At 52.0% G+C, this 15,245-nt stretch overlaps 1 protein-coding gene across 1 annotated transcript; it reads right to left on the bottom strand.

Annotated features, from left to right (window-relative positions):
- Nucleotides 1–964: 964 nt before the first annotated feature.
- On the bottom strand, nucleotides 965–8,504 carry LOC124959921 (phospholipase A and acyltransferase 2-like). Its single transcript, XM_047518402.1, has 4 exons — nucleotides 8,362–8,504; nucleotides 6,142–6,250; nucleotides 2,977–3,245; nucleotides 965–1,848 (listed from the first exon to the last, which is right to left on the bottom strand). The coding sequence occupies exons 1-4, from the start codon at nucleotides 8,368–8,370 to the stop codon at nucleotides 1,759–1,761; spliced, it is 477 nt and encodes a 158-aa protein (XP_047374358.1). The 5' UTR covers nucleotides 8,371–8,504; the 3' UTR covers nucleotides 965–1,758.
- Between the last annotated feature and the right edge of the window lie 6,741 nt (nucleotides 8,505–15,245).

Below are 15,245 nucleotides of genomic sequence, written 5' to 3'. Positions count from 1 at the left end.
ATCAGATCTTATGACTGTGAGCTCCAGTTGCTAATTCCAGACAATGAATCTCCTCTAGTACAAGATCGAAGCTCTCTGCAGTTGTTGAGGGGCCAAAGTTGGAGTCAGATTTACCCCACTACCTGATTCTCCACTGCCCCTGTACCAGGAGTGTTAGCCATGGACCTGGACTGACCCGCAATCCTCTCCTAGTGAAACTGCTTCTGTGGCCAGGTGGGAATTATGTGACAGACCGCAGTGGGCAGAGCTCATTGCCCAGGGGATCATGTGATGAAAGAGCAGCCAATGGGTAGGCAAAGCTGCGTGTTGCACTTGGCCAAATAGATAGTCCCAGGAACTAGCATGGGAGCACATGGTAGCCGAGCACAGTGGCGCTGGTCTAGGGCAGGGAGAGCAGAGCAGACGGGAGTGTGGGATCCGAGCCCAAGAGTCACGGCAAGCAGATGTGGCAGGAAGCAGGAGCTCCGAGGGGCAGAAGAGACCAGGCAGGAGTGAGACATGGAGAGTGGAGGGGAAGAGTGATGCCGACCATTATTGAAATCAAGAGCGGCAAGAAGAAGGGGGCACTGGTGATGGGGTCACATTCAAGGCCAAGCCTCTTCCACACAACTCCAGCCAACAAGGTTCCAGCCCTGGCTGAACGGATGGTTTCCGTTCTTACCCATCAGTTAGCTCGGTCTCCCCTCTGTCCCTTGCATGTCTCCACAGCATTAAATACATTGAAACAAAACAAAACGAAACGAAACAACCCTCCAAGAGGAAGGAAGCAGGAAAGCGTGAAGGGCCAAGTCCGTGTTTACAGCACAGGCTGTGACAGTGTGCTGCAGGTGGCGTGGCTTAAACCACAGACTTCTGCTTGCAGTGCGATTCTGGAGGCTGGTGTCTTAGTCTGTTTTCTGGGGCTAATAACAAAACACCACAGACTGGGTAAAAGATAAAGAAAAGATGTTTGTTTTGGCTCATGGTGTGGTCCCAGGACAACAGGTCACATCTGGAGATGTATTTCTGGCTGACAGAGTCCTGAGGCTTTGCAGGGAATCACATGGACAGAGACACGGAGAAGCTAAGACACGGAGCCAAGGTGGCTTTGATAGGAAACTCATTTGGAGATAACCCACCAGACTACCAACCCATTAACCTATTAATCCATATGAATGGATTGATCCTGGTCCCGCCTCTTAATATTAATCTGGTCCCAACTCTTAAGGGGAATTGTGTTACAGCATGGGTTCCTAAGGGACGAACTGTACTGAAGCCACAGCAACTGAAAAATCCAACACCAAGGTGTGGCAGGTCTGGTGTCTGGAGACCTCCCTGGCTCACACTTGGCCCCCTTCCGCTAAGCCTGCACATGGCAGAGGGAGGGAAAGAGAGCTCTGGTCTCTTCTTCTTACAGGGACACTGTCCCCACAACAGGGGTCCTACCCTCACCACCTCCTCCAAACCTAGTGACCCCCCCCAGTGACGCCACCTCCAAACACCATCATATTGGGGGTGAGGGCATCAACAAATGAATTTGGGGTGGCAGGGGACACAAACATTGAGACTATGACATTGTGCAACCAGTTCTTTAATAGATTTTGGGCGATGCAGCATCTCCCTCAGGAAAAAGCTTCCTGTGCTTTGATTCAGCTTCATGAAATCAAGTGCTCGTGATTACAAAGAGTTAACTCTCTAGGCCAAACTACTTTCACCGATTTGCTCAAACTCCCCCAAGCTAACTGGTGCCACCAAGATAATGCCATGGACTTATTAGTTTTAGTGATTGCTTCTGGTCAGTATCGTCCCGAGAAATCCTGCAATACCAAAGAGAAGTGAGGAAGCACCGATGGTGAGTGCGTCAGTCACCTGCAACAGAAGACAGGGGGCGGGGTCACATCAGGACGCTGACCAGAGATACTTGTACAAGGAACCTGCAGCTCAGGGAAGACCCAAGGGCCCTGTCCTCGTCATCCACATCACAGAGGGAACGGCCATGGGCAGGGAGGGGGAATCCCAAAGGTCAGCCCACCTAGGAAAGAGGGCAGGAGGTGCCTGGTCAGAGGGAATGGACGCAGGACTGAGCCTCAGGCGTGAAGTGGGAGTCGAGGAGGAGGAAGACTAGACACACCCGAGGGTGTTTAAAGCATCAGACACTCATGGGGAGGCTGCGGAAAGGACATTGCCCCAATATCCCTGGCAAATTGTCAGTCTTTGACCAGAACAATTGTCTGCTTTGACTGACAGGTTTACAGTAACACAGGCTTGCCCATTAAAATTATGCAGAAGACACTTTTCATGTTAAATAAGCCAATTGTGCAACACCAGGTTTGTCAAGAAAAATCTGTACTGGAATTATGGATGCAAAATACACAATGTTACATCACCTATAAATATTTTACATTCATGATTTTTGAAATGTTTGATTGTCACCTGAAAATGTATAACATAATTTGTCAAAGATTTTGGTTTTTGTTTTGTTTTTTTATTATTTATTTATTTATTCATTCATTCATTATTGTGGTTCTGGGAACTGAACTCAGAGTCTCATGCACTCTAAGCAAGTGAACTACCATTGACCTACGGTCCCAGCACTTCAAGTCCTTTTAAACAAAGACTTGCTAATCCAAGACTAGTCCCATTGGTCAAATCTAGCCTGCCACATCGTTGTACAAAAATAAATAAAAAAATAAACCAAGTGTTATCACGGCCTCGCCTGTTCATTTACACAGAGGCTGTGGCTGCTCTCAGGTTGCAGAGCTACCCTGGCAGAGGAAGGAGAGGGAGCAGCGGCCCAAGAAATCTGAAGAGTTTCCTATGCCTGACATGACCAGGTTCCTCTTCCCCTGGATCCCACTGCTCACTGCCAGCTTCCCGGATCCCCAACCTCTGGCATCTCCATCCCAGGTGGCACTGCCATCCCACAGCAGGTGCCCAGCCCCTGTCAGCTGGGGAATGGTCTGGTTGCAGGGAGGGGGACACAGACTGAGGACACACCTGGTCACTGCGGGAAACTTCATAGCGCAGCGCGTTCACAAAGTGCTCGCAGTTCTGGCTGGTCACTGAATAGGGGATTTCCTTCCCCACCAACTTCTCTGCCTTCTGGACGATTTTGTTGGGTGGCAGTGGCTCATACTTGTCATCGTGCTTGTTATTGACCCGGTACTTGTCTCCTCCGGCCACCACGGACAGCAGCTCCTTCTTCACTATGGCTCTGTCAGCCGTGACGGACATGCTGCTGCTCAACCCAGCCCCTGCCACTTCACCTGTGGAAACAGTGCACTCAGGCTGGGCAGGGACACAGTGGCTCAGAGCAGGCCCTGAGCCAGACAGCTCACTGCCAAAAGGGGAGAGTAAGTAAGTGGTTTTCAGAAAGTTTTGGCCTCCTCCCTTGATGGCGTCTTCGACCAGCCTCATTCCCCCTGGGGCGGCGTTGGAGGGCAGCAGTACACCAGGCCTGGCTCAGGTGGCTGTAAGGACTTCCTGCCTGCCCTGTACCTGGGAAATCTTGGTCATGGGACCTGACTTGGGCAGGTCCTGGACTTACTCTATCATTAGTTCCTTCCATGAGATTCATGTGGCAGATACAGAGTCCAGTGTTGGATGATGCAGAACTAAAATTAGAAAGTGAAAATGATTCCTTCATATATACTATGAAGACCCTCACTGAACCCGTAGTTAGAGTCAATGGAACTCTGTGAGCACATGGCGTGTTTCTGTGGAAGGACCTACAGAGGAGGCAGATGGCAGCTGTGCACACTGGACAGACCAACGGGCAGGGCTTGTCTGGCAAATGCATCAATCGTATTTAACTGGGGGAGAGTTCTTGGAAAAGCCTATCAACTTTGTAACAATGTATCCAGCTTTTACCCTGGTTTAAAGCACAGTTGTTCAAAATGACATTGTGCCAATGCCAAAATAATCACGATACTAATAATACAGTTGGTGGTGGGTGATGGGACCTACTGGAATCCATCTTTCTCTCTCTCTCTCTCTCTCTCTCTCTCTCTCTCTCTCTCTCTCTCTCTTTCTCGTTGGATTATTCATTATTTGTGGTAATCAGATGTACAAAGATTTCAATCTAAGGATCTGGCAGCTACAGACTGGGATATCACTCACCCCTAATAACAACATATGACTTTGAAATGCCAAACAAATTTCACCTTGACATCATTTTGCATAAAATACTCCTCTGTAAGTGAGTTTTTCAAAAACTTCCAAAGTGGAGTATGAGGAGAAACTCTGGATGCCATTGTTTTTTTAGTACACTTTTCACTCAAGTGAGAGAGAGTCTCTGAAGTAGAAAAATCCCTGACCAATAATCCCATAAGGCCTCAGTAAAGTTCTAGTAATACATTAAATTCTCTGCCAGGAAGGCAGCCCAACACAAGCAGTTGAGCTTCAATATTCCATAACAAAAAGGTCCTCCATAGCCTAAATGCTCAACAGAAAGGAAGTGAAGCCTTTACTGAGGACAAACGCTGCTTCTAGGAAAATGAACCCAGGGTCATAACCCAGAATGTTAAAGATCTAAGGGATGGATCTGGGTACTTTGTATGAGCAAAGAGATGTAATCAGTGAAGACAGATCCCAAATCAACTGGTTAACTCTGGGTTGCTGCAGACCTGGTTTGGAATATTCTCTCCACACTTGGTATTATTCTCCACCTAGTTGCACTAATAACATTCCCTACATGAGGTGTGTTCTCAAGAGACATGAAGTTTGTCAGCAGCCACTTGCTCTTCAGATGATCTCTACGAGCACTAAGCCACCAAAACTGTACTCAGTTGAACCATGTGAAGGATCTGTCAGTCCTGGATTGCCATCTACAAAGTCCCCTGAAGGACAAACATCCAGGGATCCAGGGGTCAGGGATCCAGGGATCAAGAGTAACCTTGGGGATTTTTAACAGAAATGGAAATAAGACCAAAGACGGAATGTAGACCAAAACCCCACAGTCAGGCATGGTGTGGGGGCACCTACCTGTAATCTCAGACACTCGGGAGGCTGAGGCAGGAGGATGCCAGTCTGAGGCCAACTGAGCAATGCAGTGAGACCCTGACTCAGAATAAATCTTAAAAAGAGCTGGGGGTGGGGCTCGGTGTTGGAGCACCCAGGTTCAGTCCTCAGGGCTGCAACCAACAAGAACAAAGGGCCCACGACATGCAGCCCTAACAGGGAACTGTCCTGATTCCCCACAGCCAGCTCTAAGCTGGACAGCCCTCCCTCTCCTGTGAGCAGGACCTGCTGTCCAGGGTTAGGCCCACCAGGGAGCCCAGGCAGCAGCACGGCCTAAGGAGGGCGGGCTCCTGGTGGCCAGACTCGGGGAGAATGCCCTCCTTCAATGACGCTGTCCACCCCGGGCTGTGACCACTGCTGTGAGCTGAGCTTCTGTCATCTTCCGTTCAGAGTCTGGAGTGTGTGGACGGCATAGGTGCCACAGACGCTCAGATCCTCTAACCTGCCTGTGCTCACACACCCAGGGGCTATCCACACCAGCTCTGCTGGGAGTCTGATGACTGGACAGTGACCCTCTGTGCAGGTGAGTGGGGTTCAGCGTGCCCCTTAAAGCCAGGATGCTTCAGACAGAAGGGAGGCGGCCTCCACACCCGCCAGGCCCTGCACCAGGTTTCCACGGCCTCCTTCATGTCACTCCCTCGTGGCCTGGGGACAGGAAGTCCTACCCTGCTCCTCTGAGGTGCCGCTGGGCTGAGTGAGGTGCAGCCACTCGTCAGGTCCCACAGTCAGGAGGCAGAGGGGCCGGGATTCCAGACTGGTGCTGGGGAGGTGGAGGCCCACACCACTGCCCTTTGCACCTGCAGCCAGGTGTGAACCCTCGGAAGGAGTGACTCCTTCTGTTGTGTGAGCTTCCAGAACTCCACATACACAGGGTATTGGATCTTTGGAGGGATGCTTATCAACTACAGGGGGTTCACCTGGCACTGAGCCCCACTCTAAATGGACACAGGTCAATGTTCTGTCCCGAACTCACTGATGAGGAGGACTAGCAGGAGATACAGCCAGAAGGAGACAGCGAGATTCATTCAGTCAATGCCCACTGAGTGCCTGCTCTGCCAGCCGGCTTGAGCACCAGCACATAACTGTGCCTGTGCTCATACTCCTGGTCTCAGCCCTGGAGTTTAACAGAGAAACCATGCTTACTTGGTGGGGCCAGATGGACCACATAGCCCTTTCCCACATAGATGGCCCAGTGCTCATAGCCAAAGCGAGAAATTTCAATTAGGTCTCCAACTTTTAGTTGTGTTCCACCCTGCAAGAGAAAAAAGCAGGCACAGATTGAAGGTGGCCTTTCGCATGGAATGTTCTAGAACCTGACCTACTAGAAGCCCCAGCCCAGGTCTACAGAATCCCTCTGCTCATCACCTGTTGGAAACATGGTGGAGAGACCTCTCCTCACACAAGTGGGAAGCCTCTCCATTGACCGTGGGCTTGCTAGTCTGGAAAGGTGCTCAAGGACAAGGAGGAGATGGCAAGGTTGTCTTGAGGGACCATGGCAGCAGGTCTGCAGCACAGCAGTGTGGGCAGGCATGTGCACAAGCTGCAGAGAGCCCATTCCATGCAGAGAGCTTGTGTGTATCTGCACGTGACCATGTGATTCCCAAGGAGTCTAAAAGGCCTCCTTAAGGGCCACCAGTCATGGGCCTGGGTCTGAGTGATGCTTGTGAGTTCCAGAGTCCCACGTACAGAGCCCAGCATGCCAAACACTGGGGAACATGTGACCCCCCATTGTCCATCACTCCTTCAATAAGAACTACCACCACCCTCCTGGACAGATGAGAAGACTGGGTCTCAGGATGGTTAGGGAACCTGGCTAGAGATCAAAAGAGCCAGATGGAAACCGAGATCTCAGGGTTTCCAACATTTATGCCTGAACAATCCCAGGAGGGCCCTGAGGAGCTGGGGCAGCTGGAGTCTGGGCTCCAGGCAAAGTCAGGCAAAGAAAGACAAGATGTGTTTGGGAGTCAAAGGGAGAGCGGTTCCCTTCTGAAGATTGCATGAGTGATTTGTATTTCTGGCAAATTCTGAGGCAACCAGTACCCTCCTCAAACTCAACTGAGTCAGGCCTCTGGGCCCAGTGCCCCCTGCCAGGGAGCTGAGCTGCTGCAGAGAGAATGAGGATACCAGCTCCCTGGAAGTCTGGTGGGTGATAGTGTGGAATTTAAAGTCCTTGGCAACAAGGATCAAGAGTCATCACAACCAAAGATGGGCTAATTTGAGCTCAAAATGATAATAACTTCCGGCAGTGCTCTAGAATGCCTGTAATCGCAGTGACTTGAGAGACTGACAGGAGGTCACAAGTTTGAGACCAGCCTGGGCAACCGAAGGAGACATGGCCTCATTATGAAGTTTAAAAAGGCCAGAGGTAGCTCAGCGGTAGAGCACCTGCCTAGCATGCACAAGGTTCTGGTTTCAATCCCTAGTACTGAAAAAAAAAAAAAAGAATAAGCACACATATAGTGAAACTGGTTCTAGTAAAGACATTTAAGGAAAGGGAAAGATTGAAGCGTGTCTAGATGAAGTGTCCTCAGGGAACCCAGTACAAACTACAACAACATGCAAAGCTAGAAAGCAGCACTCACAGGCAGCTGTGTGCACGAGCCACCGCACAGACATGCACCTGGCAGAGCGCAGCCCCAGCTGCCCAAGGGAAGGAGAGGCCAGGGAGACACCGTCCTTCATGCCCATGGCTTCGACTTGCTGTTGGCTTCTTTTTCCGTTATTTATTTTATTCTCTTTCCACAAGTTATTACTGGTGCATTACACTTGTACACATGATGCGTGTGCGCCGCCTGTACACACATACACCCAGGTGCAGTGTGTTTTGGCCCATGTCACTCCCCAACACTCCCCTCACTCCCCTCCTCCCACCCCTGGTCCCTCTCCTCTGTGACCTCCCTTGGATTTTCTGATTTGGTTTCTTCAACAAGGAAAATACATTCACATATTATTGTGGGATTTATTAAATTAAAAACAGAACTACATCTCTGGAATCTAACCCCCCTTGCACACTCCCCTCTGATCTCAGCTGGAATATCAGTCCCCGCTTCCTCCTTCACAAGGTGATTCTTGCAGCCTGGTTTGGGTAAAGCAAAGCCTTCAGCCAGGTGTCAGGGGCTGCCAGCGCTCAGGGAACCCAAACCCACCTGCTGTGAGACCCAGAAGCCTCTGGGCTCTTAGACTCAGACCAGGGTTCCTTTCCTGCTGTGTGGGAGCCCCAGACCTGCAGACCACCTGCCCCCCACCTGCCCTGTCCCTCCCTACCTGAGCTCTGGCCCACAAGGACAGCACCCATAATTCCTGCTAACAGACTGTCACTGTTGCTTTTAAAATGAAAGTTTAAAACCCTTTCTGAGGACTCACCGAAGCCATCCTTCTGTCCAGAAGTGTTGTGTGTTGCTGGCTAGATGTCCAGACTCCTTTTATTTAGCTTTGAGTTTCGTTTTCCCTTAATTCCACCTACCCAAGGCTTCAAGGAGGGGAAAACATAGATCAAAGTTCACATAAATATTTTCATCTTCCAAGGAGTGCAGGTCACACTTCCAAGAGACAGTTAGACATGGAAACCAGCTGGAGGGGAGAGAGGTCAAACTCAGTGTGCATTCAGGAGGATGTGGTGGCATCTGTGGTCAGGGGAACATTCCAAAATCCCCATGATTCAGGGAGAGAGGAGAGAAAGTGAAACAAGCAAGTCCTGAGAACTGAAGAAAAATGACCACAGATGTGTTGGTGGGGGTTGGAAGGCAGGATGGAGGGTCAGAGCCAACGGGAGGGCTTCAAGGAGGGAGGGGTCTGAGGACACCACACTCCCCACAATGAGGAGGAAACTTCCAGAGCAGGGGAACATTTCCACCCAGTATGATGCCAACCACGACCTGAAACAGGCCACCAGAGCCACATTCCCCACACACGGGAAAGCCAGGGAGCCTGCGTGGCCAAAAGTGTGGAAAGAAACCCTCCCTCCCTCTCCCCCAGGTCAGAGCACATTCACTGCAGCCCCACAGGAACCCCACCCTCACTGCCTGGGGAGAAGGGGCTGCTTCTTTGAGGCACCAGGGTGCTACCCCACCCAAGTTCCAAATAAGTGTCTCTTCTGACACCCCTCATCGACGTCACAACCTGCTGTCAGGGGACAGCAAGGGGTGGGAGGGACTGGGAGACAGCTCAGCAGGCTTGTGGGGGAAGGAGGGCCCAGCCCACTGCCCTCTTCAGGCTCCTGGGAAGAGAGATTTGGGGTGAGCACACAGGGGAACTGGAACCAAACGGGGAGACTCCTGTGCAGGATCCACAGCGTCCCTTTGCTCTGCAGCCCACGCTGCTCCCGTGGACACTGGCCTGTCTCAGCATCTCCACAACAGTGTCCTGGGGGTTGCAGAGGGACCCTCCTCAAGGTCTTCCCTTCCTCAATCTGGAGGGAGAAAGTGGGGTGGGCTCAGCTAATTCCCTCATGTTCGCACTGACCAGATCCCTGTGGGCAGTCCCCTACCTGGCCACACAGGACATCATTGGGTGGCCGATCTTGAACCAGGTGATCTCAGTTCTCCATGGGTGCCAGCCACTTTCAGCAATGTCACAGCACCATCTCCTGAGCAGGAGGACTTGGTGGGCACTGCCTGCTGAAGAGATGGCAGGTGAGATGGGCACAGGGACCCCCTGGAGTGTGCAGGGCAGAGGCCAAGGAAAGGCCACAGTCCTCCAGCTGGGACTTGTAGCTTTTCAGCTAATCCAATGAGCTCAGAGTCAGAAACTCAGGCCCAGGAGTCACGTGACAGGAGTCAGCAACCAAGGTGGGTCCAGCTGGAACGCTGCCTGTCCCCAGCTGGTCATGTGGCTGCTGAGCAGACCAGGGGCCAGGGTGCTCCCCCTGGGCAGAGAATGGGGACAGTCAGTTTTTGGATCACTAGGACACTGTGTCAAAGAGCTCCAGATCCAGTACTTTGTGTTGATTAATCTTTTGAGATAGGATCCAGCTAAGTTGCCAAGGGCTGCCTCAAACTTGAGATCCTCCTGCCTCAGCCTCCTGAGTCACTGGAACCACAGCCGCGCACCACCATGTGCAGCTGTGCTAGCTTGCACTTTGAAAGCTTTAATAAAAATTCAAGGATTATTAGTAAGTGGATTTTCCGTGGGGGACGATGATTTCTTTAGCAGTGGACATCTCCTTTCTGTGTCCATGGGGCTTGATTGGAGGTCTTGGGCTGGGGACGGAGGCACTGAGTGGTGTGCGAGGTGTGTCTGGGCCTTGGGGCCCTTGGCTCACCCTCAGTCCACGTTCAGCCCGACTCTGGCTTCTGGCTGCTGAGCTGATTCTCCCTTGCCTGCCTCTCTGTGAGGACAGCGGGGATGTCTCCAAGCCCCAGGGTACACCTCTGTCCCTCTTCTTCCTTCCACAAGCTTCTCCTCCCGGTTCCGGATGACTCTCACCTTATTGTGTGATCCTCGCTTTTCTGTGTTGGAGAAGTTCTCAGCAGGTTGAATCCCCTCCTCATGGAAATCAGAAAAGGAAGAAGCCAGCTTCCTCTCATGATTGGAAGTGGAACTGTTCCTGGAAGGCCTCTTTTACCATTTGGAAAGGGGAAGTGGTGGGGCTCTATTTCCTGTCCCCAGGGACATCTCCTGCCCTGTGTCCTCATGGAGCCAGAGGCTCAGCCTCAGAGCTCAGCTCTTTCTCTTCCCAGTGCCCTGGCCATGACCTTGGGCAACTGGAGATGGAAGGAAATTCCCTCCGCTGTCTCTGCCCTTGCTGTGGCTTGACGGACACGCTGCCTCTGCTGAGGTGCAGGAGGAGTGAGGTAGGAGGCCTGGCTGCAGCCCAGGGCACGTCAGGGCCTGGGGTGGATGTTGGAGGCACAGGGAGGGAGGCCCAGCACTCGGGGTTTTCCTCCTGGAGGCTGCGGGAGCTGAGACAGGCACAGGGAATTGGGGCTGCGGGGCTGAGCGAAGAGGAGTGCGGGGCAGGTGGAGGTTGCAGGAGGACCCTCCATACTACTGGGGAGCCTGCCATGAGGGCTGGGAGGAGATTGCGTCCATCAGGGAGGCAGAAGGAGGGAGGAGGAAGAAAGAAGGCATTGATTCCTGACGCTGGGGGCCCTGGGCGGAAAGCCCAGAGGGAGGGAAGAGGGGGAACAGGAGCAGAGCGGCCCTGGGTGACTCCTGAGGGTGGTGCCAGAGGAGGACCTGCTCAGCCTCTGCACACAGTGACCGCGAGCACATCAGCCACCTCTCGGAGCCCCAGTCTCTGCACATCCCTGGGAGAGAGTCCACCCCTCTTCCTCCAGTTGGCAGGTGGATGGGACCATGGGAGGGAGAGCCCCTGAATCAGGCGCTACATCTCTGGGGACAACCGTGTGACTCTCAGGTTCCTGGCCCTGGCCGACCTCCTGTTGGGTGACGTGAGAGTCTTTCAATGTGCACGAGCCAGGCATCAGCTACCAGAGGAGGGCATCCTGAGGCCACCCAGAGTCCCTGGCTCACATTAAGACCCCAGCACAGAGTGACACTCACAGCTGAGGTTTAGTAGAGCAAAGGCCACAAAGTCAGATGGGGAAAGGCCCGTGGGGGGACTCCTGAGGAAGCCAGGCACCAGCTTCCAGGAGCCTCTCCAGTGGGTTCACACGGGACCCTGGATTCCCTCATCAGTGAGTTGTGACAACTTGTGGGCAGCGTTTCTACCCGAGAGGATCCCGAGCGTGCAAGTCCAGGGTCCCAGTCCCGGGAGAGTCAGGTGGTTGCTCCCTGCTGTGCTGAAGCTCTGGACTCCCAGCAGGCAGGCGGCATTGATACATACATATTATACAGAAAAATTATATAAAAGTACACATGTATATATATAATTAATATATTTTTTGGCACCGGGGATTGAACTCAGGGGCACTCAACCACTGAGCCAATCCCGAGTCCTATTTTGTATTTCATTTAGAGACAGGGTCTCACTGAGAGCCTCCCTTTTCCTGAGGCTGGCTTTGAACTCCAGATCCTCCTGCCTCCGCCTCCAGAGCCGCTGGGATAACAGGTGTGCACCCCTTTGGGCAGCTGTGCTATTTTGATTTTGAAAACTTGGATAATGACTCTGCTCTTACAGAAGTGTGAGTTTTCCCTGGAAGTCAATGGGTTCTTTTCAAGTGCACATCTCCTGTCTGTGTCCATGGGGCTTGATTATGGGTCTTGGGCTGGGGAGGGGAGACACTTTGCCTTGCCCGCTGCTGGGATGAGGGTTTGGATCCTTCCAAGTCGCAGACAGCATCGCCTAGCTCCCTCCTCTTCCCTGCGTGGTCTTCTCCTCCCGGTTCTAGGTGATTCTTGCCTCACTCTTGTGCTCCATGAAGTACGAGGTCCCAGCAACCTTCATTTTCTGTGTCAGGGACTTTCTAGGCACGGGTGAATTCAGCGCATGGTGTTCAGCTGAAAAGGAGCAAGTGAGTTCCTGCAGTTGTTGGAAATGGAACAGATCCTGGAAACCACGTGTCTGTATCCAGATGAGGGAGGCTCTAGAAGGGCGTTGCTCTGACCCGGTGACCACATCCTGCCCTGTGTCCTCATCTAGGCAGAGGTCCAAGCTCAGTGGCCTAGCCGTGACCTTGGACATGTGAAGACGGAATGAAAATCCTGCTTTCCCAGATGGAGACTGTCTATTTCCACGTTCAGACCTGACTGAGGTGACCACCTGGACTGAGAAGCAGGAAGAGATGGAGAGGGGTCTGGCCCTGGGAACCCTCCATTCTTCTCCTGTGTTCATCTCCTCTGCCCCATTCCAGGCCTGGTTTTGGCAGGGTCCTGGTGTTGACAGGAAGGAGGGGTGGGCACACAGGACCCTGCTCCTGAGCTCACAGTGCAGAGGGGCCCACATAGGTAGAGGGACTATAGACCCACATGCTGCTTACAGGGAGAGGGGAGGTCCCAGGACCTGGTACCTGGAGAGCCAGGCAGGGCAGGTTGTGGGGGTGGGACACAGACCTGCTCCTCAGCAGAGGCCAGACAGGTGCCATGGGGAGAGCAACAGCACGTGCTCCAGTGGTTCTGGATTGAGCAGAGCCAAGAGAAGGTGAGGATGGAGAGGAAGCACCCATCAGGAAGGCCTGTGGGCTGCCTGGAGTGTGCGTCAGGTACCCTGACCTGAGAGGAAGTTAGTGACCAGACGTGCCCATGGGAAGGCCACTGTGGTCCTTGGGACTGGATGTGCAGAGCCAGGGAAGGAGGAGGGGAGGCCAGTCAGAAGTCTGGGGTGAGGGTCACAGAGGCTGGAATGGGAGCTGGACATGGAAATGAATCAGGAGAAACTTCTGGAATCTGCATTGAGTGGACCTTGTGACTACATATTGGCATGAGAAAGAAGGCAAAGTTGACCCCTCATTTCTGATTGCACAGCCTGGGTTCAGGAGTGCAGGGGGGTTTGTCATCCACTGAGGACAGGCTCCAAGTGGAAGAGACACTGAGATTTTCTCAAATCTCAAAGCTGTAGTGTCCAAGGTAGGGGGTGTGGAGAAGCGAGGGGTGAGGATGGCAGAGGAGAGTCAGGACCACTGGGAAAGCAGGCAGAGGGGGTCTTTCCCAGCTGATGGTTTTGGGCAAGGCCCTTTTCCTCCCTGTTCCTTCCTATTCCTCAGTTTCCTCATCTGTACAGTGGGTTTCTTTGCCCTCCTGGGGTTGTTGTCACAGTTATTCAGGATGAGAGGCCTTCTCCTTGAGGGGAGACAACCCCTTCAGTGTTGGGAGCAATTGGCCCCAGAGACCCCACTGTAAGGCTGAAACCCCATCAGACTCTTGGCACTTCCATGTCCCAAGTGGGCGTGTCCAAGGGAGAGGAGTCAGGCTGAGTGGGGGCAGGGAGGGAGGAGGAGGTGTCTGATGTGGGCATGGAGGAGGACAGATGAGGGTCCGAGGCTCTGTCTGCAAAGGGCAGAGGGCTGGAGCCTCGCTGTGCAGCATCACCCCCTCAGGGAAGGTGCTGATCCATTCAACATTATGTCAACGCTCTTGGGAGCACAGGTGCGATGCACCTCTGTCTCCTCAGTGTGCACACCCTTGACACACAGGGAGCACACACCCAGACAAACCTTTCTCCACTCCACATGCCATTTTCCAGACTTCCACACTGCAGTTCCCCCCTGGAGGGGAGCCTTACAAGGTGACATTGGGGCTGGGGACCCCGAGGGTCACAGTTGCTCCCCCCTTCACATGTTCTTACCAGGTGATGAACATGAGCAAGGAAGAACCCTCAGGTGAACTTCAGGTCCCCAGGGAGGGTTCCACAGGTGCCTGGGAGCCTGTCTAACTTTCTCTGGTTTTTCTCTTTCAGGTCAAACCTGGACAATCGATTGAGCTTTTCAGGGTTGGCTATCAGCACTGGGTCATCTATGTTGGAAATGGTTATGTGGTCCATCTGACTACCCCCTGTAAGTACAGTTGAAAATGCAGCTTTCAGAATATCTGTGAATCACAGAGTGAGAACCACTGAAGGCCCCATGAACACGGGAACCTGGAGTGGGGGACCCCTTCCAGGAACTGCTAGACCAGGCTGTGCAGGTATCTGTCCCTTGGAGCAAGGGCAGCGGATTCCCGTGTCCTCCAGAACAGGGAACGGGGCATTGGCTCCTTCAGCGAAGTCGATTTTCTAAGTCTAGGATTATATCGTCTGCAAGCAGTGATAATTTGATTCCTTCCTTTCCTATTTTTATCCCTTTTATTTCCTTTTGTTGTCTATATCCTGGGGTTGGAATTCCCAGGACTCTGTCAAGCAGAAGTAGTAAGAGCATCCTTCACCTTTCCTGATTTAAAGGAAATGTTTTCAGTTTTCCCCACTATGATGCTGGCTTGGGTTTTGTCATGTGTAGCCTTTATGATTTGGGGTAAGGCCCTTCTATTCCTACTCTCTTTGGTGTTTTGTTTTGTTTTGGTTTTGGTTTTGGTTTTTTGTTTGTTTGTTTTACCATGAACAGGTGCTGAATTTTGTCCAAGTTTCTCTCTACATCTGTTGAGATGACTACGTGATTTTTGTCCTTATATCTGTTTATGTGGTGAAGTAATTTGTTCATTTGCATATGTTGAAACATCCTTACATCTCTGGATGATTCCAAATTCATTATGGTATATAATCTTTTTAGTGCATTTTTTAATGTGGTTTGCTAATATTTTATCAAGGATTTTTACCTCTAAATTGTCTAGGGTTATTGATCTATAGTATTCTTGCATTGGTGTGTCCTTTTCTGATTTTTGTATTGGGGTGATACTGGTTACATAGAATGAATTTT

This window comes from Sciurus carolinensis, chromosome 11 (assembly GCF_902686445.1).
Source record: "Sciurus carolinensis chromosome 11, mSciCar1.2, whole genome shotgun sequence".
Classification (NCBI taxonomy): domain Eukaryota; kingdom Metazoa; phylum Chordata; class Mammalia; order Rodentia; family Sciuridae; genus Sciurus; species Sciurus carolinensis.
This window is presented reverse-complemented; position numbering and strand designations above follow the sequence as displayed.

Bases quoted from the DNA above. Each gene is read 5' to 3' on its own strand.
- LOC124959921 (XM_047518402.1), bottom strand. The intron at 3,246-6,141 runs GTAAGCATGGTT...CTGTTTCCACAG, and splicing joins GGTCCATCTGGCCCCACCAA to GTGAAGTGGCAGGGGCTGGG. The intron at 1,849-2,976 runs GTGTGTCCTCAG...CTTCTGTTGCAG, and splicing joins AAGTTTCCCGCAGTGACCAG to GTGACTGACGCACTCACCAT.